The 26793-nt window shown below is 33.6% G+C and overlaps 1 protein-coding gene across 1 annotated transcript in view; it reads left to right on the top strand.

Moving 5' to 3' along the window:
* Positions 1-26793, top strand: part of LOC149808233 (sushi, von Willebrand factor type A, EGF and pentraxin domain-containing protein 1-like) — a 167676-nt gene that overhangs the window by 112649 nt on the left and 28234 nt on the right. The window contains exons 20-25 of the mRNA XM_089975273.1: positions 3665-3778; positions 5836-6037; positions 12380-12537; positions 13114-13315; positions 13802-13974; positions 15575-15814. Coding sequence (XP_089831399.1) covers positions 3665-3778; positions 5836-6037; positions 12380-12537; positions 13114-13315; positions 13802-13974; positions 15575-15814 — 1089 coding nt within the window. The remainder of the gene's footprint in view (positions 1-3664; positions 3779-5835; positions 6038-12379; positions 12538-13113; positions 13316-13801; positions 13975-15574; positions 15815-26793) is intronic.

The following is a 26793-nucleotide window of genomic DNA, read 5'->3' as shown; positions in this document are numbered from 1 at the left end:
GTATTCCCACAAGGAGCATTCTACAGATGTTTTAAATGACATAAACAATTACAAATAATGATGATATTTCATTGTTTTGACAAACTGCTTTAATGAATATTTAACATTATTCATTATAACGTTCGGTGCAAATAGATAATTTCTGAGCAAATGGTAATTGGAGATGTTAAGTTTCGTACAAAGAATTTCTAATTGCTTTAGTAATTTAACGTATTTCAGTTTGACCCAGAACGTAACTTTGCAATGAAGTGAAACATTTATTTTATAGTAAATGTATCACGTGCTTGTTTCTGGACAGTATTTGAGAGTATTTTGGGCAGTATTTTGTTATATTTGGGTAGTATTTTGGTATATTTGGGTGTATTTGGGTAATTCATGCTATCCTAAATAAAATCTATTTTTAGCCTATGCTGACCGTGTTATGATCTTGACAAAATAACGTCTGGTTGTAATCAGCAAAGAGAAGAACTTGATTTAATGTATGACTTATTATCTTACCTTTGTGACAAAGAAAAAATATATAATGTTACATAAATTGGCCCTCCTGACAGATTTAATTCTTTATCTATTGTTAATTACCTCTTAGGTATTGTTTTTACCTGATGTCTGTCACCAGAGTACTTCATATGGTGTCTAGCTGTGCCTAAATTCAGATGATGCTGATCTGATATTCAACAAAGCCACACTGGTGACCATATTTATAATGGTTATTTGCTACTTATTTAGAAATAATGGTCATATTCTAATGGGTATCCACCAAAAGACTTTTAATATGTCCAGTTGGTCCTATGCATAAAAATGGTGCCAATGTTACATCCAGTATGGCCACCACAGCAGCCAATTAGAAAGTCTTGTTATTGCTCAGAAACAGTATAGATGGTTTCAAACTCAGTAGTTAGAAAGAGGAAATGGTCTTCAGTTGAATTTTATGAAATTCTTTCAATGCAGTTTATCATCAGTCCATTTATTGCAACCTCTTCTTCATTACTGCAGTAGATTTCTTTAGATGTGACACATATATTGACCTGAGGACAGAAATAAAACTGATTTTGGAGTTTGTAAGTTCAAAGCTCAAGGCAGCAGTAGAAAATTATGGTTGCAGTTGGGATATTAAACTTAAACTTTTTCTAGTGATCACAATCTGATTCATAAAACATTAGGAGCTAAAGAGTTCTTTATGGCTATTTACTGTTTCATGCAGATATTGATTTATACAAATTAATGAAGTTCTTATAGCAATTAATGAATTGTATATATCAATAAATGAATTTTAATCATACACCACTCCCTCGATAACTCGCGCACATCGGGGTCCAGAAACATCGACCGCACTATAAGTGAGGCGCGAGTTATCGAGGGACCTATAAAATAAGCCCAAAACCAATAAAGTGATTGACGACATAACGGAGAAATAAGGGGGGAGGGTAGGCAGATTATACTGTTGAATACTCACTTTATAATCGTTCTGAGATTAACTGTTAATAACTATCTCTTCATAACGGTGTACTTTATTATTTCCTCATAGGACAACATTAATTTTAGGATAAATTACAGTATATTGAGGCGATCATCGAAAACATTATTCCACGTGGTTTCCGTTTGCTTAACATGTGTACCACTTCACACATTGTGTACTACGTCACTAATTTTTATGTTGAACTGGATACATTCTAGTTTTATTGTTTGATCCAAATTAGACATTTTTTTATATACAAAAGATCGACTCTTTTCGCGAAACAGTGTCGATCGAACGATAGATTGATAAATAGATTTGAATGTGATAGAAGTAAAATGGAAAACAAAAAAAAACAAGGGTTAATCAGTACTAACATATTTAATTGGTCTACAAATTTAAAACAACGTAAATTAGAACAAGTTAATACTTACCGTTTGTGCCACGCTTGACAAATATCAATTCACTTTTTGAAAAAATCAGTTATTTGTGTGTGTGTGTGTGTGTGTGTGTGTGTGTGTGTGTGTTACTCTTGGTTTCTCTGCCGCCGCGCAAAATCCCTCAGATTTCTCAACTGCATGAGCTTTACTTAGTCAACATTTTGGGTCTCCAGCCACCTTATGGCAATATCAAAATATTTGATTGCTACCTGTGCAGAGGGGTGGGGGTGCAACATCTGCGTCTTCATCACTTTCAACACTTGTGTTACTCCAGTTAGAATCGTCTTCTGCTGCAAATTTGTTCGCTATAGAAATAATTATAGTTTCATCTGACATGTATTCGGCTGTGGGGCAATTATTGTCAGCACAAATCCACTCCTCCATATCATCAAGAGAAACGCCCATCTCAGGACCATGAGTCTGTACGAATTTCTCCCAAACAGCCTCGGCATTAATGACATCAGTTTCACTGAAACATTCGAAGTTACTGTCATCGTCGTTGTCTCTGTTACTGTTTTGCTTTACGTCAAAGGCAGCTCCAAGATCTTTAATCCAGCACCCGAGGTCTCTTGTAATCGATTTTTTTTTTAATGCAACAAACACTTCCCCAAGTTGTTGATCAAAACAAAGCCGGCATGTACATGTAATTAGGTTCTCACAGAAGTACTCACGGGTTTCGATGTGACGGTCGATTGACTCTTTTCATGTTTTCAATGAACAGAATATGTTGTGATTATAATGTTTACACTGAAACGGAATTAAAGGATTAGAACGTGACTTTCACACAGGAAGACGTTTAATTGGTGTTTATTTCATTCTCTGTTGCCACCTGTTAGCATTTACCAGAAGTTTTCATTGATCGCTATTTCACCAGACTGTTTATTTACAGTATACTGACAACTATTTATCATAAAAACTTACATAATATATGATATCTTTAAACAGAGGTCTCGCTAGGATTTTAAAACTGGGTCTTTCTGCCTCTGAATTCAATCACTAAATATCAGTACATTTTCTCACTCGGCCGCTAGTCAAAGCCTTTGAACTAGCCGCCTAGCTGTTGCATCATGTTCTTTTTTTTTTTAATGTACTCTTATAAAATGGCAACAGTACATCAAAGAGTCTTTCAGTCACTGAATTCTGTCATTGTAAATATCAGCACAGTTAACTGATCAACACATTTTCCCACAAAGCAGGTGGCTGAAACAGGACCGGCAAATCTTTGAATTTTCCCGCGCACCTATTACATGCGTACGGAGGACTCCTGCTTCAGTGATTTTCTGCCTCCCAGATCAAAAATTGGCGTCCAAATACGCATAATGAAGCGTTTTCGAGATCTCTGAAATTAATTCTTCTTTAGAACTTGCAAATTTCAAAATATGAATTATATTTTTACGGGCATTAATCACCATTTTCGATGATAAAACGAGCAATGTATCAAGGTTTAATTCATCAATTCTTATCGTAATTTTTTCATGTTCAGCATATTTTAAAGATATTTTCAATACATTTTGTCTGGAAAAAATCGGGAGCCAAGACGGACACCGCGTTATAAGCGGGATCGCGCGTTATCCTGGCGCGCGTTATCGAGGGAGCGGTGTATATAGAATTATATTGATGAATAACAGTCACTGTTTCCTCACTATAATATAGGCTCATTTCAAATGTTGTACAAAATAATTGCCTGAAATACAAGTTACATGTTAAAACAAAATTGCTTTCTGAAAAAACAATTTTATTTTCATTTAAAAATCATCATCTGCATTTATAGGGAAGAAATGTGAGATAAACATAGATGACTGTAAGGAGCAGCCATGCCAAAGTGGTGGTACCTGCATTGACCAGGTGAATGGATACATCTGCAGGTGTGAGAATGGTTTCACTGGTAAGTTAAGCATGCCGTACCAGAGTGTTATGCACACTCAACATGATCAGGTAGGTGATTGGATAAATTTCTGGGACATGATTAAATATCCTAGCACAGCATTGACTATATTTGCATTATGTAGACAATATTATTATTGCCTAACATTGTTTACATGCGTGGATGATCAAGACAATTGGATGGAAATGGGACTGTTGTCATATTCAGCAGAAATGGGACTGTTGTCATATTCTACAGAAAAGGAACTGTTGTCATATTCAAAATGCCTATTTGATGGAAGTGGGACTGTTGTCATATTCAACAAGTGTATTTGATAGAAAGGAGGCTTGTTTTATTGAAATATATTTGATGGAAATTGGACTGTTCTCATATTCAGCATGCCTGTTTAATATAAATGTGTATGTTCCATATTCAATAAGTCTATTTGATGGAAGTGTTCTCCATTTGACAGAAATTGGACTGTTGTCTTTTTAAATGTATCTATTGGAGTGAAATAGGACTGTTGTCAAGTTTAATATATCTATATCTATTGGATGGAATTGGGACTGTTTGTCATGTTTAATATATCTGTTTAATGGAAATAGGGCTGTTGTCAATTTTAATATATCTACTGGAGTGAAATAGGACTGTTGTCAAGTTTAATATATCTGTTGGATGGAATTGGGACTGTTTGTCATGTTTAATATATCTGTTTAATGGAAATAGGGCTGTTGTCAAGTTTAATATATCTACTGGAGTGAAATAGGACTGTTGTCAAGTTTAATATATCTGTTGGATGGAATTGAGACTGTTTGTCATGTTTAATATATCTGTTTAATGGAAATAGGACTGTTGTCAAGTTTAATATATCTATTGGATGGAATTGATCCTGTTATCATATTTAGCTTATTGATTTGGTGGAAATGTTTTCCCATTCAATATTACATATCAACTCATGATCATAAGAATATGTTATATTTATATTCACACTATGGTTGAACAGCGAGTAGGTTTAAGCACATGATGATAAACAAGATAGATATAGGATGAAGCCCAGCTGAAATCAGCAGTATATCCACTCCTATGTGAGTTGAAATCAGCATTAACTCCGCTCCTACGTGTATTGAGATCAGCAGTACCTCCACTCCTACGTATGTTGAAATCAGCACTACCTCCAGCAGTACCTCCACTCCTACATATGTTGAAATCAGCACTACCTCCAGTCATGCATTGAGATCAGCAGTACCTCCACTCCTTTGTGAGTTGAAATCAGCATTAACTCTGCTCCTACGTTTATTGAGATCAGCAGTACCTCCACTCCTACGTATGTTGAAATCAGCACTACCTCCAGTCATGCATTGAAATCAGTAGTACCTCCACTCCTACGTATGTTGAAATCAGCACTACCTCCAGTCATGCATTGAGATCAGCAGTACCTCCACTCCTATGTGCATTGAAATCAGCATTACCTCCATTCCTTTGTGTATTGAGATCAGCAGTACATCCTCTCTTATGTGTATTGAAATCAGCAGTATCTCCACTCCTACATGTAATGAAATCAGCAGCACCTCCACTCCTATGTGTATTGAAAGGCTTATTTTGTGCTCTGCTTTGATATCATATACATATCCATTGTTTTACATAAACAAAAAAATTAAGTATTGGTGATTCTTGATTGATTTATGCCAATCAATTTACACACTTTCTTTTTAATGCCATTTATAATTAAAAAATAATATTGAATTTGAGCCACTGTATTCACTTTTACATCATCACTGGCACCTTGTGTTGTGGCTTGTGCACAGCTCATGTACATAATTTTTTTGAAAATTAAGCATAAATAGTTGTTACTTGAAAACTTAGAGGTAAGATTTGCCCAAGAACTTCCCTAATTTACAAGTATCCTATGGGAAAATTACTTTCTATTTATGCCACAACCTCAGGAATACCATCTGTGGCATAAATCAGGCATCACCTGTGCCCCTCAATAGAAACTGAAAATGTTTAAAGGATACCAATGTTATTTCATAAAATTTTACATGTAAATGTCAGTATAAAAATATTGAAATCAATTGTAGGTGAGACTTGTGAGATGAACATTAATGACTGCTACGAAAACCCATGTGTTAATGGTGGGACATGTGTGGATGAGGCTGCAGGATATCACTGTGTCTGCCCTTCAGGCATACAGGGAATTAACTGTGAGATTAATGATGATGAGTGTGCCAGTGGACCATGCCTCAATGAAGGAACTTGTGTAGATGGTATTGGAAATTTCAGGTGAGTGTTTCTTTCTGTAATTATTATGAACACCATTTCAGACTCAGAAACTTCACCCAAAGGATCAGTCACTGGATGTTGATTGTATAAACTGAGTAGGCTTGATTATTAAACAGTGGAATACAAATAATTGAGAAGCACAGTTCATTTATGGCCTTAATAAAACATAATGTGGGGAAGAAAAAGCATTGAAAATAAACTGAGAGCAGTTTAAATTCCAAACTGAGGACTGCAGGGTTTGAAATTTGCTTTTTTGTTTGCATACCCTTAGGTATCCATAATAAAAATGTCTTGAAAAAATGTGTATATGATACATGTATTTGATTTTAACAATAATTTGTTGGTTGAATCTTTTGATTCAAGTGCAATGTATTACAAGAAATAATCAATATTGTGGGAATCAATCACAAAGTACTAATTATATAAAACCCTTTAATTTTAATTGTAGTTTTACAACTGCAGTTGGATCACCCATAACCAAATCTATGTCCATTTTGTGTTTCTTTACATGCATGTAACCAAATCTATGTCCATTTTGTGTTTCTTTACATGCATGTAACCAAATCTATGTCCATTCTGTGTTTCTAAAATGGATGTAACCAAATCTATGTCCATTTTGTGTTTCTATGCACACACATAACCAAATATATGTCCATTTTGTGTTTCTATGCATGCACATAACTAAATCTATGTCCATTTTGTGTTTCTATGCATGCAGGTAACCAAATCTATGTCCATTTTGTGTTTCTATGCATGCACATAACCAAATCTGTGTCAATTTTGTGTTTCTATACATGCAGTAGCATTGAAAATGCATGTAACCAAATATATGTCCATTTTGTGTTCTATACATGCAGTAGCATTGAAAATGCATGTAACCAAATCTGTGTCCATTTTGTATTTTATACATGCAGTAGCATTGAAAATGCATGTAACCAAATCTAGATCAATTTGGTATCTTAACACCTAGACTAACATTGCACATGCACCAAACCCAACCCAAGATCTTTTCTGTATCTTTATCACTTAGGTATTTAAAACACTTATCATTTGTAAAACCTGCAATCCATTGGTTTTTTTCTTCACAAGTTTGAGTTCATTGATGTTGCACAACATAAGTAAAGATCATTTGGTTTACAAAAAGATATGGACAGAGACAATACATCATGTGGTTATAAATAGATATGGACAGAGACAATACATCATGTGGGTTACAAATAGATATGGACAGAGACAATACATCATGTGGGTTACAAATAGATATGGACAGAGACAATACATCATGTGGGTTACAAATAGATATGGACAGAGACAATACATCATGTGGGTTACAAATAGATATGGACAGAGACAATACATCATGTGGGTTACAAATAGATATGGACAGAGACAATACATCATGTGGGTTACAAATAGATATGGACAGAGACAATACATCATGTGGTTATAAATAGATATGGACAGAGACAATACATCATGTGGTTATAAATAGATATGGACAGAGACAATACATCATGTGGTTATAAATAGATATGGACAGAGACAATACATCATGTGGGTTACAAATAGATATGGACAGAGACAATACATCATGTGGGTTACAAATAGATATGGACAGAGACAATACATCATGTGGGTTACAAATAGATATGGACAGAGACAATACATCATGTGGGTTACAAATAGATATGGACAGAGACAATACATCATGTGGGTTACAAATAGATATGGACAGAGACAATACATCATGTGGTTATAAATAGATATGGACAGAGACAATACATCATGTGGTTATAAATAGATATGGACAGAGACAATACATCATGTGGGTTACAAATAGATATGGATAGAGACAATACATCATGTGGGTTACAAATAGATATGGACAGAGACAATACATCATGTGGTTATAAATAGATATGGACAGAGACAATACATCATGTGGTTATAAATGGACAGAGACAATACATCATGTGGTTATAAATAGATATGGACAGAGACAATACATCATGTGGGTTACAAATAGATATGGACAGAGACAATACATCATGTGGGTTACAAATAGATATGGACAGAGACAATACATCATGTGGGTTACAAATAGATATGGACAGAGACAATACATCATGTGGGTTACAAATAGATATGGACAGAGACAATACATCATGTGGGTTACAAATAGATATGGACAGAGACAATACATCATGTGGGTTACAAATAGATATGGACAGAGACAATACATCATGTGGGTTACAAATAGATAAGGACAGAGACAATACATCATGTGGTTATAAATAGATATGGACAGAGACAATACATCATGTGGGTTACAAATAGATATGGACAGAGACAATACATCATGTGGGTTACAAATAGATATGGACAGAGACAATACATCATGTGGGTTACAAATAGATATGGACAGAGACAATACATCATGTGGTTATAAATGGACAAGGACTGAGTCAAAACCATGTGGTTCACAAATGGACATGGATTGAGACAAATTATGTAGCTTACAATTGGACAGGGGTTAAGGCAAAGACTTGGACTGAAACAATATCATGTGGGTTACAAAAGGACTGAGTGAGATATCATGTTCGTTACAAAATGACTGTGTGAGACAAAACATTATGTGTTATACAAACAGACTTGGACTGAGACAAAATTATGTTGTTTACTAATGGACTTGGACTGAGACAAAATCATGTGGGTTGCACAGGTACATGGATTAAGACAAAATACAGAATTTGACTGAGACAAAATCATGTAGGTTATAAACAAACTTGGACTGAGACAAAATGATATGGTTATAAATGGACTTGAATTGAAACAAAATCATAATGATTAGAAATGTATTGGAACTGAGATAATATTATGTGAATTACAAACTCACTTAGACTGGGACAAGTTAGTAATGCTTTGAGTTTGTTCACATTTAATTCAAAGGGTTTTGTACATTTTATTTTCTCAAATGAAGTTGTAGAATAACAGATACTAAAAGTAAAATGCACACCAAAGAGTATTTTCTCATTGTACTTTATGTAATGAATGTTAAATCCAAAATAAAGAAATGAGACTCATCAAAATTCACTACTATCAGGTTTAGGCTATAACTCTCCATAAAAGAATTTTTCTGCTTGTTGTATCAAAAAGGTCAAGGTCATGGTTGAGGATCAAAAGGGAAAAATGTGACATGCAAGACAATACCCATCAAAAACACTATAGCCTTACAAAACATTTATGGAACATAGTAAACTTCTGATTCAGGTATTTAGACAGTAACATTTCATTCTTTCATGTGTGAATGTATAACTGTATAACCTTCCTAGGTCATGAGTTCTTTGATATCTACTCAGAATGTTTGTAACAAAAATAACAGCTGAATAGATTTATGGTATTACACATGGAAATGCCACTAAACACTGTTTCAGTTAATGCATTATTTAAATGTGGGGTCTTAGGATATTTTTCATGGATAGGAAATCGATTGTAGATTTCCATAGGTCCAGTGTGCAATTCTGTAGGTTGTAAGATGCAACTACTGGAGTGTACTTTTTTGCCCTTGGAGGCATCACATGATCTGGTTTGCACTAACAAGGTCTTAGACTCTTTAAAGAGTTGGGTTTATATAAAATATCTAATTTTGTATTTTATGCTTTTTACCCTTTTTTGCCTTTATATTTGTTTTTTTATGACTTTTTGGGATATATAGCCAGGATTGTAATGATGTACCGTTACACTGCCTACTTTCCTATCTGCTATACCTACCTACCTGCTTACATAAATACAGATTTTGTTTAAAGAAAACCAGCTCCAGGGAGATAGAGTAAAACAAATACGAAAAAGAAAAAAGCACTGTTTACTGTTTATACATTTTCACAAAAAGATATAAAAGATATAAAAATGAATTTTATGTAGCTGTACTTTACATCAGGAAATATATTTGAATATTCTGGAGATATGCCTATACAAGTGGTTATTATAGGGTATATATACCTGGGCAGGTGGTTATTAAATGGACTATGTGCCCTCACAGGTGGTTAGTAAAGGGCATATACACTTGAACAGGTGGTTAGTAAAGGGACTATATGCCTACATAGGTGGTTATTGAAGGGAATATGCCTAAACAGGTGGTTATTAAAGAGTATATGCCTAGACAGGTGGTTATCAAAGGGACTTTATGCTTACACATGTGGTTATTAAAGGGTATAAGCCTAGACAGGTGGTTATTAAAAGGTATAAGCCTAGACAGGTGGTTATTAAAGGAACTTTATGCTCACAAATGTGGTTATTAAAGGGATTTCATGCCTACACAGGTGGTTATTAATGGGACTATATGCCTACACAGGTGGTTATTAAAGGGTATAAGCCTAGAGAGGTGGTTATTAAAGGGACTTTATGTTCACAAGGGTGGTTATTAAAGGGATTTCATGCCTACACAGGTGGTTATTAAAGGGACTATATGCCTACACAGGTGGTTATTGAATGGTATAAGCCTAGACAGGTGGTTATTAAAGGGACTTTATGCTCACAAAGGTGGTTATTAAGGGATTAAATGCCTACACAGGTGGTTGTTAAAGGGATTACATGCCTACACAGATAGTTACTAAAGGAATTACATGCCTTCTCAGGTGGTTATTAAATGATTACATTCTGACACAGGTGGTTATTATAGGTATTCAATTTAAAACAAACTCTTCCACTCAATAAGATAATACAACAGAATCAATCTTGAGACAATAAGGCATCATATGCTGTTGGTTTACATCTCATACTATTATCATTGCAAAGGTATAAGGAAAACAATTAAAAAAGTATCAAACACTGGTTGAAAACAAATAAAACTGTTTATCAGAATTTTTTTCAGTACCATATATACTCAATTATAAGTTGAATCCAACTGCATAGACCCTGCTCTACTGGTACATAATGTACTGGCAGATCTGGATCTATGCAGTTTCTTAGAAGTATGAATACAACAAAACAACATAGACCCTGATCAGCCAGCACAATATGTGATGGTAGATGAGAGTTTATATTGTTTTGCAGTTTGAAACTAACTTATAAGTAAGTGTGAAATGATTCATTGATGAAACAATGCATCAGTATTTTTTTATATTTCAATGCATTCACCAATGCTTGTGTTGGAGAAGGAATTCAAAATGATATTTATGTTATAGAAGTTATTATTAATCCATAATGCTTATGACAATAACTTTTAGTTGTTTGCTTCTTTGTTCTTTACATATATTGATGTGTATCATATTGTCAATCATGTATAATGATACACAACATAGGAATATCATTTCCACTCCCCTGATAAGGGAGTATATACAGTAACATAGAAAGGAAGAAGAGATGGAAAAAAGGAAGGCAGTGACAATACTAGGCAGTTATCTGATGCATGCACTGTGCATAGTATATGAATGTGTTTGTAGTACACTTGCACTTTTGTACCTATGTCTAGCTATGCTACTGCTTGTTTTTGAAAACGAAAATGATGCAATTTGTAAAGGTCTTAATGCCCATATCTACAACACAACATGTACATTGAAAAGGTCTTAATGCCCATATCTACAACACAACATGTACATTGAAAAGGTCTTAATGCCCATATCTACAACACAACATGTACATTGGAAAGGTCTTAATTCCCATATTATAGTGTCTCAACACAACATGTACATTGAAAAGGTCTGAATGCCCATATCTTAACACAACATGTACATTGAACCTTTTAGAAAAAGCTCCTGGTTTAAACTTACAGATTCTGCTTGTCGTTTTTGCTTCACCTGGAACAAATTTTGCAAATGATGGGACTCATTGGTTACCATCCATCTGTCCGTTGTCTAGTTTTATTTAAAGTTATTTATTTTTGTGTTTTCATCATTGGCATCTTTTTGAAACTTTGAGCACAACATTGCTAGGGGCAGTGAACATCCCTAGCGATGGGCCTTTAAAGTTCAGAGGTTAAGGTCAAAGGAGATTTTGTATAAAGCTGTGGGATATTAATGGTAACTGCCTTTGGGTCTAGGGTTTGCTCCTAAAATTCATAGAACATTATCATTAGACAGGAGGTTTCTGTTGGACATGGAATAATATAGGTATTTATGAGTCAGAAGGTTAAATGTCAAGGTTGTACATTGGGTAATGTAATACTTTGTCTATGTCAACATTTATAACAGGCCAGATATTCAGTTGATATGTTTTGCATTTGTTTATACAAAGATCATCTTAGCTGCCATTCCTCAATTTTTGAATCAAGATTTTGCAGATTTTCTGCATGAAACTTAAAAACATGTACAGATGAATACTTAACAATAATTGCTTTTAATATAGCTGCAGCTGTCCATCTGGTTTTGAAGGGAGGAGCTGTGAGGTGGATATAAATGAATGTGCTTCAGACCCCTGTAGTAAGGGAAGCAACTGTGAAGACACTCCTGGGGGATTCAAATGTCACTGCCCAACAGGGTTCACAGGGAAGGACTGTTTACAGGGTTTGTATGAAAAGTTATTTCATAAAATTTCATTTCTAGTGCAAAAATAAATAATTGGAGAGTATTTATATATATATTGAAGGTAAAGTTTTATACTTTGCAACCTTAAAACTTTAGTTATGCTGAAACATATTTCACACCTTGTGTTTTTATGCAATTTTATTAGGGATGTGTCCCATCAGATTTTGCATCGCATTAGGGTATATTCTCATGATAGATGCAATTTGTTTTAAAGCATATGTATGTATGTATGTATGTATGTATGTATGTATGTATTTTTTCTTTTTTCTTTCTGCAGTATTAAGACATCATTGGTAATTAATTACAACTTAGATAGAATTTTAAAAAATAAACTACATTAAAAAATCATAGTAAACATATGTGAGGAAAGAATAATCATGTTGAATTGAAAGTAAGTGCTTACAAATTTTAACATAATGAAATTGTATATAATTTTGAATGTAGTAATTTAGTTAGTAACTATTTAATGCTATGGTAGTTAATACTAATGCAGAATAAAATGAATACTGCAAAAGTAAAGATTTTTATTTGATGTTATTATTATGTTTAATACAGAGATAGATATATATTTCCAACTGGACTTTCTCTCTACGGCCAGTACAACAGACTATGCCAGGGTTCCCATGAGAAAGGATTTGACAGCTGCCACCCTGTGTTTCTGGATGAAGTCCGATGATACATTAAATCAGGGCACACCCTTCTCTTATGCATCCCCTGATGGCATAGATAATGCCTTCACTTTAAATGACTATGATGGGTAAATCTTGGCACCTAACTCATAGATTGTATATATTTAGCTTACAATAAATATTTTCATAGCAACATTTTTATACTATTCTGACTTAAGAAAATATTTTTGTTGAATTTTCAATAACTGTCAAATTTTTATTTTTATTTCTTGTGGTGAGACCTTTTTTAGAAACAACAACAAAAACAATAACAACAATAACAACAACAACAACAGTAATGATAATAATAATAGTTACTATGTAAATCATGACAATGATTATTATAATGTCAAGTTACAATACTCAAGGTTCTATAATACCAAAGACCCATCATCAGAAAATGTTAAAAGAGTCATAATACACATGTACACACACATACACTCAAACATATGCATGCACATACACACACACATACACACAAATATACAACAAACATGATGATCAAGAAAAGAAATGCTTTTTCAGCGATGAGATCATACTGAATATTGGTCACACTTTTAATTGCTCTGTAACAGATTTGCATTTTATGTGAATGGAGCCAAGGTGTCAACCAATGTGAAGGCAAATGATGGGCAATGGCATCATGTCTGTGTGATCTGGTCCTCTGATCGTGGGGCCTGGAAAATTCTTATAGATGGTGTTCCAGAAGATACTGGACAAGACTTGGCTAATGGACAGACAATAAAGGGTAAGTAATTATTTACTGAATAAAAGTTGTAATTAAATTGAATACTCCATAGGTCCTGTTTTATTGGGCATTGTTATGGTCATGTGGCTATTTCTCCTACACTCCTTATTATGTTCCCTACCCAGAACATACTATTTATTGAGTAAAAGTTGTAATTGAGATGTATAATTTTAATACTCCATAATTTTACAGGGCATTTTAAATCTAATGGTTTCATGGCTGTGCATAAACTACTGGAAGGATTGCCATGAGGCTTCTCACACATACAACCCATGGTCGTATTGTTCCTAAATGAAAATAGTACCCCTCAGACATCCAGCATGGCCACTGCCGTAAAAATGTCTTTTGATTTATAGTCAGTCAAAACATCAACAAAGACATTATGGAATGCAGCAAGGGCATTATGGAATGTAACAAGTGCATTATGGTATGTAACAAGGGCATTATGGAATGTAACAAGGGCATTAAGGAATGTAGCAAGGGCATTATGAAATGCAACAAACATCAACAAGGACATTGTAGAATGTAACAAGGGCATTATGGTATGTAACAAGGACTTTATGGAATGTAACAAGGGCATTATCGAATGTAACAAACATCAGCAAGGACATTATGGAATGTGGCATGGGCATTATGGAATGTAACAAAGGCATTATGGAACCTAACAAGGGGATTTTGGAATGAAACAAACATCAACAAGGGCATTATAGATTGTAACAAGGGCATTATGGTACATGTATGTAACAAGGACATTATTATGGAATGTAGCAAGGGCATTATGGAATGTAACAAACACCAACAAGAGCATTATGGAATGTAACAAGGGCATTATGGTATGTAAAAAGGGCATTATGGAATTAACAAACATCAACAAGGACATTATGGAATGCAGCAAGGGCATTATGGTATGTAACAAGGGCATTATGGAATGTCACAAACATCAACAAGGGCCATATAGAATGTAACAAGGGCATTATGGTATGTAACAAGGACATTATGGAATGTAGCAAGGGCATTATGGAATGTAACAGCATCAACAAGGGCATTATGGAATGTAACAAGGTCATTATGGTATGTAACAAGGTCATTATGGTATGTAACAAGGGCATTATGGAATGTAAAAATCATCAACAAGGGCATTATGGAATGTAAGAAACATCAACAAGGGCATTATATAATGTAACAAACATCAACAAAGGCATTATGGAATGTAAGAGATTATTATAATAATTATAACAATTATATTTAAAACTTATCATATTGGGAATATATGCAATATAGTTTATGTTTGCATGCAGTTATAACCCATATCTACCATAGGCTAGATGCAATACCAGCAATATGACCTACCTCAATTATATTTATAGTTGTACACTTGTAACTGACCTTGTTAGTATTGGTTAAAATGAAAGCAGTTTAATTTTAATATTTCATGAGTGTTCTAGATTAAAATAATAACTTGTTCAAAAGAAAAGAAATCAAGGGGCAGAAACCAACTTACACAAGTCAGTTATCTCCCTTGATATATGGCATGCTTTTTTATTAATTTATATTTGCAGTTACAACTAATCTGTTTTACATATTTTTTTTTTCTGACCAGGTGGAGGAGAATTTATTATTGGACAAGAACAAGATTCCTTGGGTGGTGACTTTTCCAGTGTGGAATCTTTCATTGGTCAGTTGACACAGCTAAACTTGTGGGATTCTGAGCTGTCCTTGAAGGAAATTGAAAGCTTGAGATTGAGCTGCAAAAAGAAACTTGGAAATGTGATTGCATGGTCAGATGTTACTAGTGCGATGAAGGGTTCCCTGTCAGACTCTCCAGCAGAGTTCTGTAAAGGTAAACAATCTGCACAAGGCAAATGACTGGCTGATTGTCAAGGGTCTGCAGAATGACATGTATTCCGTAATCAAGCTTTGCTATGGCTTCATGACACCACCGTGATTCAGCTTTATATAAAATAATGCTTAAACAGCAAGACAGCTCATGCATGTATGTGCAGCAGCATGGTCAAGGAAACCAATGTATGAAATCAATGTTCTACTGTAAGCTTCTTTACAATTTTTGTTGAGTGAGTGCATTGTTTACCTATGTCAATTAAGGTTTGATATAATTGTAAATACATGCACTAGCACTTTTATTTTAGAATAGTAATATCCTGTCTCTTTCTCTTGGCTTGTTTTGTACAAAATACTATTCTTGTGTCTTTTGCATGTTTTAATATTTATACAGCACATGTACAAGGATAATATAAAAAACAAAACTTCATTCTTAGTGAATGATGATTTTTTATATGTAACCTAACTGGTTAAAGAATAGAGTGAGTTTATGTGGTCACCTTGGCATGTTGGTTTACAGTTGATTTTAAATTTTGGACAGATTATTATTTGTGTGCTCATTCTTTGAATACTCGAACCAGTCTGTCTGATTATAAGATTTAATTTCTCTCTTAAAATATATCAGGTATGAATTTCAAGTGTAGTGCCTTGATTCGTGTAACACACAGAATCATTATACTGGACTATTTCATTCATGAGTCTTCTTTGATGCCACAGATTGTTACAACATTTCACTGTGAATGATGATCTATTGATATTCATGCTCCATCTTTGCTTTATTTAATCCAGGACTGAAAGGAAATTTTTGCTTGAAATGTACATCTTATGTATACTCATTTTGTTTTTATTTTGAGCACTCAATAGTTCCTTTTGTGACATCGACAAGGCTTTATTAACTTTTTAACTGAATAAATAACAAATTTTACTTAAAGAATTCTTGCATTTCTTTTTAAGTATAATTCTTCTTCTTTTAACTGGTTATATTGAGATCCATTCCATCTGTCTTTCAGTCTATCTGTCTGTTTGTCAATAACCTTATCTCCTCTCAGCTGCTCACTGGAAATTTAAAAAAGACATTTGTTGTTATATTCCTCTGATAGTCGCCATCTCAGGAGGGTAGTGATCCCTGGCTCCTGCCGCTGGGGCCCCTTAGAGAGTTTCAAAGATCCAATATGCAAGAATTTCACATTTTCACATATTTTTTTAAACAAATAAGATTTGATAGCCTGGCTAGGCATTCTACATATGATAGATTTTGTATTATGTCCCCTGGGTCATGCTTCTGGGCTGGGGGGGTGTGAGTACAAGCAAAAAGGGCTTGTATAGAGGTTTATTATGCAATAAAATACTCGATAGGGATTTGCAATGGCAAGCCACTGTAGCTGCTCAAGTGCAATATCTCTCAAGTGCAATATCTCTCAAGTGCAATATGTCTCAAGTGCAATATCTCTCAAGTGCAATATGTCTCAAGTGCAATATGTCTCAAGTGCAATATCTCTCAAGTGCAATATGTCTCAAGTGCAATATGTCTCAAGTGCAATATGTCTCAAGTGCAATATCTTTAGAAATAATTGATAATACAGTATTCAAACTTCCAACACCAGGCTAATGCAGCAATTTAATTTTGTAATATGGAAAGGAGAAAAATTATTATACATTTGATGGACTAAAATAGCTCTGAATAAATACCTGGTCAGTTTGATTTAGTCAAAATATAAATTGAATATATTATATATCTAGGTTATTCCATGAGTGAATCTGGCTTTGACCTTTGAACTCAAACGTTTATACAAAGTACAATTGAATTATGATGATCTCTTTAAATTTATTTTATGCTATATAAGTAATGTTCTATCAGCTTTGCTTCAAATGTTGTAATGTACACCTTCCTAGATTCGTCCGTGTTGTGATGAAATGGGATAGTCAGTTAGGCCTTTCCATCCTTCCATTCTATCTATCCGACTTTCATTTCTACATGTCATCAGTTAGCAGTTACAGCCCTTGACAGTAAGACTTGTTCACTTTGATTCCCACACACTAAACTAATTATTTCTGGATTCATTCAAATTTTGTTGTCCGCTCAATACTAATATAGTCTCTACTGAGTTCAGTTGTCAGTGTTCTATGTCTTCTGTTACACTCTCTGGTCTTAAACTAAGTAATAAAAAAGAGTGAATGCTAAAACATTTGTAAAATTCATCAAATAATTTATTTCCCTAGAATACAAAGTGAAATTTTGAAAAGAAATTTCAGTGTTGTGAATTAAATAGTCCAAAACGTTTTTTCACAAGTCCAAAAGTGTAGAGTATACCAAATGAATTTTAGGGGTGTTCCAAATGAGTTCCATTTTTTAATGTTCTTAGATGTACTAATAGCCTGGAAGTGTGTTTATGTGTTAACAGTCTTGATGTATGACAATGAGAGAATACAAAATACCCTTGAAAGAACCTCACAATACTCCCAAAGTAGTAATTTAGTCCTATAGTCAAATAGCACTTTGTAATTCCATTGAATAGTTTAAATAAATCCTCTCAAACAGTAAATGAAACACAACTAAAATGGATTCTTCTAAAGACTGGTGTTAAGGTAGGAATAAAATAATTTTGTTTACTTTAAACTTATATTGAAACCTATGACATGGTAACAGAACCATGATGAGGGTCATTTTCCCATTAAATTCATTTCCAGAGCATCCTAAGTTGTAAACATAGTGATGTTTCTTACTAATAATTAGCAAAAGAACATGTCAAACATCAGGTAGTCAAGGTTTTTTCACAGGGGAATACCAATACATCAGTTCCAACCCCAGTTAACATGTTTACATCAAAATTATTATATTCTTAATATATAACCCACAATCATAGAAACAAAATAGCTATGTAACAAGTTGTTTGCAAATAAAAGACATTAGTTAGGTAGTCCCAGACTCCTACCTCAATTATGGAGAAAGGCCAATTGCACAAAACAAATTAAATACACATAACACATCATGTTTGGGAATTATAGCCTGTGATTTGTTGGACCCATTCATTTTCATTTGTTCAGAATAGATTCATTGTTTATGATTGGATTTTGGCCACATTTACTAGACAGACTGATATTTGGCCGGTATGAACTATCAGCATCCTGTGTCTTTTTTTAGTGGAACATATAGCCATTGGTTTTCGGACCCATTCATTTTCTTGTCTCACAAGATTTCTCATAATTTTAATTTGATTTTTAAAAAAGCATTTTGCACCTTGACAATGATTAGCTCTGGATTGAGTTTAATTTTCAGTATTCTATATTATGATTTAGTAGAGTTACCATCCCTATGTGTCAGACCCATTCACCTTTTTATGGCATTGCTTGTTAGTGGATTTCCAACCAATTTAGCAGGAAGGTTTGTTCAACTTGGTGCAATTGTAAGTGTTGGAGAGTTAGGTTTTCAGGATGCTATATCATCTAGTGTATTTATTTCCCTGATTGTCAGACTCACCCACTTCTAGTGTAGCTATGTTCCCTGGTTGTCAAACGGATCCACTTCTAGTGTGGTAATATTATTTGATTGTCAGACTTACCCACTTCTAGTATAGTTATGTTCCCTGATTGTGAGACTCACCCACTTCTAGTGTAGCTATGTTCCCTGATTGTCAGTATTGCCCACTTCCAGTGTAGTTATGTTCCCTGGTTGTCAGACTGATCCACTTCTAGTGTGGTAATATTATTCAATTGTCAGACTTACCCACTTCTGGTATAGTTATGTTCCCTGGTTGTCCAACTGACCTACTTCAAGTGTAGTTATATTCTTTGATTGTCTGACTTGCCCACTTCTAGTGTAATGTTTCCTGATTGTCAGACTGACCCACTTCCAGTCTAGTTATGTTCCCTGAATTTCAGACTTGACCACTTCTAGTGTAGTTATATTCCCTGATTATCAGACTCATTCACTTCCAGTATAATTAGGTTTCCTTCAAACATTCCCAATTGAAGTGTAGTTATGTTCCCTGATTGTCAGACCTGCCAACTCCTAGACTGTGTAATGTTTCCTGATTGTCAGACTTGCCCACTTCTAGATTAGTTATGTTTCCTGATGGTTAGATTTGTCCACTCCTAGTGTAATGTTTCCTGATTGTCAGACTCACCCACTTCCAGTGTAGTTATTATGTTTCCTGGTTGTCAGACTCACCCACTTCCAGTGTAGTTATTATGTTTCCTGGTTGTCACACTCACCCACTTCCAGTGTAGTTATTATGTTTCCTGGTTGTCAGACTCACCCACTTCCAGTGTAGTTATGTTCCCTGATTATCAGCCTTGCCCACTGCAAGTGTAGCTATGTTCCCTGATTATGAGACACACCCACTTTTCTTCCTGTACATCAATTCCCTTAATTACCATTCATTTTTAACCAGACATTTTATTTGCAATTTTTCTTGATTAAACTCAGAACATGCTTGTCAGATCTGGAGGAAACCAAATTACAATCAAAACTTAGCTATCCATCTTTTTTATACTTATCACTCCATCAATGTATTTGCAAGGAGGATTTTAGAAAAGCAATGAAGTTCTTCTGAATACTTGTATCCAATATGGACTTCATGAACTCTTGCAATCAAAGAGTATGTAACAAATGTTGTTGAAATATTATATTGTAATCTTTTTCCCTTGTTAATAGCACTTTTAAACCATCCAACATGGATTAAAATTTCAGGAGAGTAGTACAACAAAAGACAAGTTTTTCACATTATTGTAAAAGAGAATAATGTATACTCGTGCATTCTTGTCTGTAAAACACAATCCCTCAAAGTTTGCTTTTGAACCTTGATGAAACAAGTAGATGCTTGAAGTCTCATATATCTGGCCCCAAGTTTACTAACAAACAATTCCCACATAAAAACTCTACAAAAGGTCTGACATCTGACGGTTAGTAGTTTAACATTACTGGACCACAATTGTTAATGCCTGATGAACGTCCTGAAAAGTCATTAGGAAAAGATATTTTGAAGAATTTAAATTTGAGGAAGAAAAATTTAAATGTTTAGATTTAGCTTCCTCAAAATTTCCACATAGGTTGCATGTTCCAAAGCTTGTTTGCTTTTTTGTGGAGTTTTCATTTGACATGAACACTCCAATATATATATAATATTTGAAGTCTTCCATTCAAAAACACATCACTTTACTACAGCATTCGCTGCTTTGTCTGTCATTTCATTACCTTAAACCAATATGATTAGGCAACCAACAGTAAAGAATACTTGTTTAAGATTATTGTTTTTTTTAATATTATGGGGTAGTCAAACTCAAGAATTAGCAAGGCACTCAGTTTGGAAAGTGAATCTGAAAAGATGGTTAAATTTGCAATTTGTTTAGTGGTTTCAATGTAGATCTACAGAATACTGTAATTTCCACAGTAAAAGTGGAATAAGTATAACTAACTTGAGATGGTGCTGTGGAATCTTGTAATGGTTATCCATCTTTTGAATTGTGTGTGGACAGGAAGATATGGCCACAATAGGAGGCTTTTTATTTCATCAGTTGTGCTAAACCACTGACAAGTCTTCTGACATCAGCACTTTGTTGACAACTAAAACCTGCTGACCAATAGCTAAAGTACTAACCTGCTGACCATGATAAATAATTGATACAGTAATATGATGTAAAAAAACTGTGTACAATTGAAAAACATAAAACGTTTCTTTTTTATCCATCTTGACCAGGTAAAATCGAAAATTATTTATAGAAATGTAAACTTTAGAACATGGTTGAGACAATGTTGTGGCACACAAATCAATGTATTGGCAGTGTGTTTTAGAAGTATGCAGGGGGTACCAACATTATCACTTCTGGTCCACGTCTTGCACCCATGTTTGTGCCAGAAAATAGAGCTGTTTTTCACAGGATTGACAGAAAATTATTTTGGTTTCTTTTGTTCAACAGCAAAATCTTAACCTGAAAATGAACCCAAGTAGATGTTAATCCTCTTATAGAGTGACATCACACAGAAATATGTGCCAGAAATGTGTCAAAAATGTTACACCTCTGATAGAGTGACATCACACAGAAATATATGCCAGAAATGTGTCAAAAATGTTACACCTCTGATAGAGTGACATCACACAGAAATATGTGCCAGAAATGTGTCAAAAAATAGCTTTATGGAAGTTTATTTCATTCAAAAAGATTGTATTTACATTGTTTCTGATCTTGCAAAGTTTTCTTTGCTTCATTAATATCAAAGGCTAATGTGACATGAGGTAATTTCTATAATCCTGCATCTCTTTAGTGATCATAATATTTATTTGTAGAAAATAGCAACCTGGAAATGTCTGAAATAATTCTCTTGCTAGGAACAAATCTATTATACATGACAAGTTTTAATCAGACATGTTGAATTTAAACTTTGTTGCAGTAGTGCTTTCAGTAAGAGTAATAAATAAATAAATAAATAAATCAATAAATCAATAAATAAATAAGTGAATTATGATAAAGTCAATGCATGATTTTAAAAAAGTATCTGCTAGGAAACAAATATTCATCTTGCAACTTTTTCCTAAATAACTGGCACATTATTTCCTTGTAGTTTAATTTACAAATATGTGCCTTAATCAATGTATGATTAAAAAATTACATATGTCTTTTAAATTGTGTTGTTATATAATATTAAAAGAACACATTCATTAGATTTAATTTGCCTACTCAAACAATATTTTTTTGATGTCATGTGATTGTTTTGCTCTACAGTAAGAATTTACCTTTTGCTAACCATGCATTATGTTAGATACCCCATGTTTTTTATCAGTGGAGAACTTCTGACTGATGTTTGTTGTTTGCAGTTTGACTCAAATTATAAATGAGTATATACAGTAACAAAGTAGAGGTCAATGTGTTTACACTGGGGGATGATATTTGGGGAGTTGCATTCTACACTGATATGCTGATAATAAAGTCTTCAGCTTCATCTAAATAAATAGGAATATTGTGTTATAATTCAATGTAATAAATATGTTATAATACAATGTAATAAATGTTATACTGCAATGTAATAAATGTTCTAACACAATGTAATAAATGTTATAACACAGTGTAATAAATATGTGTTATAATACAACATAATACATATGTGTTAAAATAGAATGTAATAAATATGTGTTATAATACATTAATACATAATAAATATAGGTTATAATAAAATGTAATAAATATATGTTATAATACAGTATAAAAATATGTGGACATCATCTGGCAGCTAGAGTAATGATTTATTGTTTCCTGTTGTTGTCGATGATAAACCACACTTTTGATTGTTTTAAACATTTTTTTGCACAGGAAAATAAAAGGGTAAGCACAAGTTCTTTAAACATGGAGTCACCTTTTATTTAATGAATATAAAACACTGAATATTTCAACCCTTGGGTGAAACATAAAAAGAAAATTGTAATGATAATTCACTTAGTAGAAGAACAAAAATTATTGAAAGCACTTGTTATGCTAATCAGAATAAGTCCAAAAGTATTTGGCTCATCAAGGAGCTTATCTAACAGGAAATGAAAGTCACTGTCAGCAATAATTGATTTCCAAAATAAATTTGATGAAAAAAAATCAGTCACAATTTATTTATGGCGATATCAAACATCTGTCTACTAAAATAAAGGTTGGACATTCATAGACGAAGAAATACATGGTGCTAGGTTACTGATTTCTATAACCCAGTTTTAATTTCAGAAACTTTAGGAAATATACCTATCAACCTTTCAGACAGTGGGGTTATTTTAAGACTAAAAGATGGAATTCTTTGGTCCCAAACAGTGGGGTGGAGTATCATTGTGTATGACTCATGAATTTGACATTGTACAACTGAGAGCAAGTGATCAAGTCAAGTAATGCAAGCCTGTAGAAGATTATTGGAAATTAGAATTTTAGATAATGTATATGAACATATACTTTTTTTGAAGCATTTAATACACTTCCAGTCAAAACTAGGTGATATAATTAGCATTCTAACATATTACACACACACACACACACACACACAGAGCCATAAATGGCACATTATGCTCAGCAACAAAATACCATAAAAACAATTCAGCTATTGTGAGTTGGTATGACAGTTAATTTTTAAACACCCAAATTACTTTGGGATTGTGTTCTACAGTCATGCATTTTTCCAGTGCAAGGGGGTGTTAGTGTTACTATGTCAAGTCCATTATGAATAATGTCAATATGGAGGGTTTTACACTATGTCAGATCTATAACATGCTTCCCACTGTTGGCACATTTCACTAAGTAAAACTCTTTACACCAGGTGTTCTGAAATTTAGCTTTGTTGGCTTGGTAACTTGTTTTCATCATATTCCAAATCACATCAGCATTTTTCATTTGGAAAGGAATCACACTTCCATACAGCTGCTATCTTTGCCATTCCAACTGTCAAAATAGTCCAGCCTTGCATTTTCTTGATTACAATTAAATGGAATAAAATCTGATATCAGAGAAACTTTGCCATTGATTCTGAACTAGTCAATATTCTTTATCAAATGACTTCAATATTTTTATGCAAGGGCAAGGATAGTGATTCAAAGTAAACATCGCCAACCAATCAAATCCAATTGGTCATGAGATGATCAGAGTGTAAATATTGGAACCAGTCTTTATGGTTTCTCGGGAGCGAGTAGATAACAATATTTAAGTTAATGATTAGGACCACTCAAGAGGTCGAAGAGCATCTGCCCTGGCCGAGTCATACCAAAGACTTATAAAAATGGTACTAGAAGCTGCCTCTCTTTTCACTCGTCATTAAGAGGTCAGTGTAAGGACTGGTCAGCCTGATGTCAGGATAATCTGGGTGGGACCTGATGCTGCATGACTCTGGCATGATGCCCCAGTGCTAGACATCACTATAAGCTGCCACACAGCAGACACAATAGCAATTTGACGGAAAAATTGTTAAAGCTAAGTTAAAAATCCAAATCACACACAAATTAATAATAGGCAAAATAAAACTGAATGTATTTTAAGAATGAAAAATTTGCTGATAAATTTAAGATAGTATCATTGAATGTTTATGAATTGAAATTTAGATTAAACAAAACACAATGTTTGCAATAATTATGAATTTTATGTATTGGCTATTCTTGAACATTGACTTTGTCCTTAGGATGCCATCTCTGCATAAGAGTATAATTTCATTATGCTGTACCGTATCCAGAACATTAGAAGAAAAGCAGATGCTGTTGATCACAGAAGCATCATTTGAACTTGTGACATAGCAAGAAATTCTGCCCTCCCCCACCCGCATATCCTTGCAAACTTATTTATGGGGCCCCCTCCCAATAAAAAATCTGTTTTGCTTTACCATTTGTGATCATAACTAACAGAAAGAAGCAAAAACGTCAAGTTCTTTAAAACTTAACAAACAATTTAGTTATAAAGTTTACAAAATGAAAATTTATGAGGAACTTACAGTAGTTTGAATTAATCCAAAAATAATCCTAACAATTTTCATCCCAAATCCTAAAGATTCGAATGTTTTGAATTAATTCCAAATCCATGAATGTACAGGTCTGCCAACATTCCTGCTATATCATAATGGCCATCTCCTGAACCCCTTTTGAATAATTCCATATTAGTCCGAGAATACTATTTTAGTCCATTGAGAACTTAGTAATTCCAGTGAATTATCCCAACAAATTTTTCCTCTCAGATAATATCAAAACAGAACGTTAAACACATCTGCAGACTGATGTTATTACAATAACATAGGTGATAAGAATAGGAAATAAGAATGAAATAATTGTCCAGCCCTACCTGCTTATACACAGGCATATAATATAAAACGCATTTTTTTTCCTACTCCGTAAAAATTTGCAAATACGCTTATTGTGACTCCCCCAACTGACCAATAGGAAATAACTTCATTCTTTTAGGAACCTACATGCCTTACCTATTCAATCCGAAATAACCGCAAACTTGTAAATAATTTTTATTATTAGAATCTTACCCATGGATATTTGTAAATCCTACACAACCTACAGGCACTCTTAATACCTTTAGGTAGATTCTGTACCCGTGTACAAAAATTAGCTATAGATAAATCATTACAATTTACAGTCACGAACAAAAATTACAAAAATATAGATAAACATAACAATATTCTTATTATCCATTATATTAGTTGAACAGATTAAACTATCGTGAAGAAATAAAATAAATGTCTGTCTCTCAATTTGAACTGAGTATCTCAAAGTCATACTAAGTTATACATGTAATACAAGGTAAAAAAAAAAGACTTAACTGAGTGTGCATACAGAATGACTTATGTCGTAAATGCAAAGAAACAAGTGCAATTACATACAGTCAAACGTCTGTTACAAATCATGTACCATTAATTTTGGAGGGTTTAAAACATACTGTTAATTCTGAGATAACTCGAATAATTGTTTTCTGAAGGATACACTTGATTAACATCGAGCTTCATCTTTGGAAACTTCATAGAACTGCTAAAGCAAAAATATTCTCTAAACATGCCTTTAAATGGAAAGCTGCTGATGTTGTCCTTACGAATACTTAGAAGACTTACATTAATAGAACTGGGATGACCTTATAATGTGGCCATAAACATGATAATTTTACTGTTAAATCTTAATGCATTTAACATTGTAATATATTTACGAACACAAAGACAAAAAATAGTCAAAATAAGACCATAAAATTAGTATTGGCGAAAAAAAAATAATCAGCCGTGGTGTGCAAGTCAGTGCCACTTTGCATCAACAGCTGATAAGGTCTCACAATTAATACTAATTAACTAGGCAAACTAATAATGAACAGAGACAGTAAAAATACATTTAACAGAATAGTCAATGAATCTCTGTTTTTATATAAAATAGTACTGAATAAATTACAGATGGCGACGTTGTACTTATTTCATCCATTTAGTGATGAGATTTGAGACTGTTAATGTCCGCTAAATTGTAAGACTCCAGCAAACGATATGATTCTAAA

The sequence above is a fragment of the Sinohyriopsis cumingii genome, chromosome 1, assembly GCF_028554795.1.
Source record: "Sinohyriopsis cumingii isolate HCF-2022 chromosome 1, ASM2855479v2, whole genome shotgun sequence".
NCBI classification, from domain to species: domain Eukaryota; kingdom Metazoa; phylum Mollusca; class Bivalvia; order Unionida; family Unionidae; genus Sinohyriopsis; species Sinohyriopsis cumingii.
Note: the sequence above shows the minus strand (reverse complement) of the source record. Positions and strands in the feature narration are given on the sequence as shown.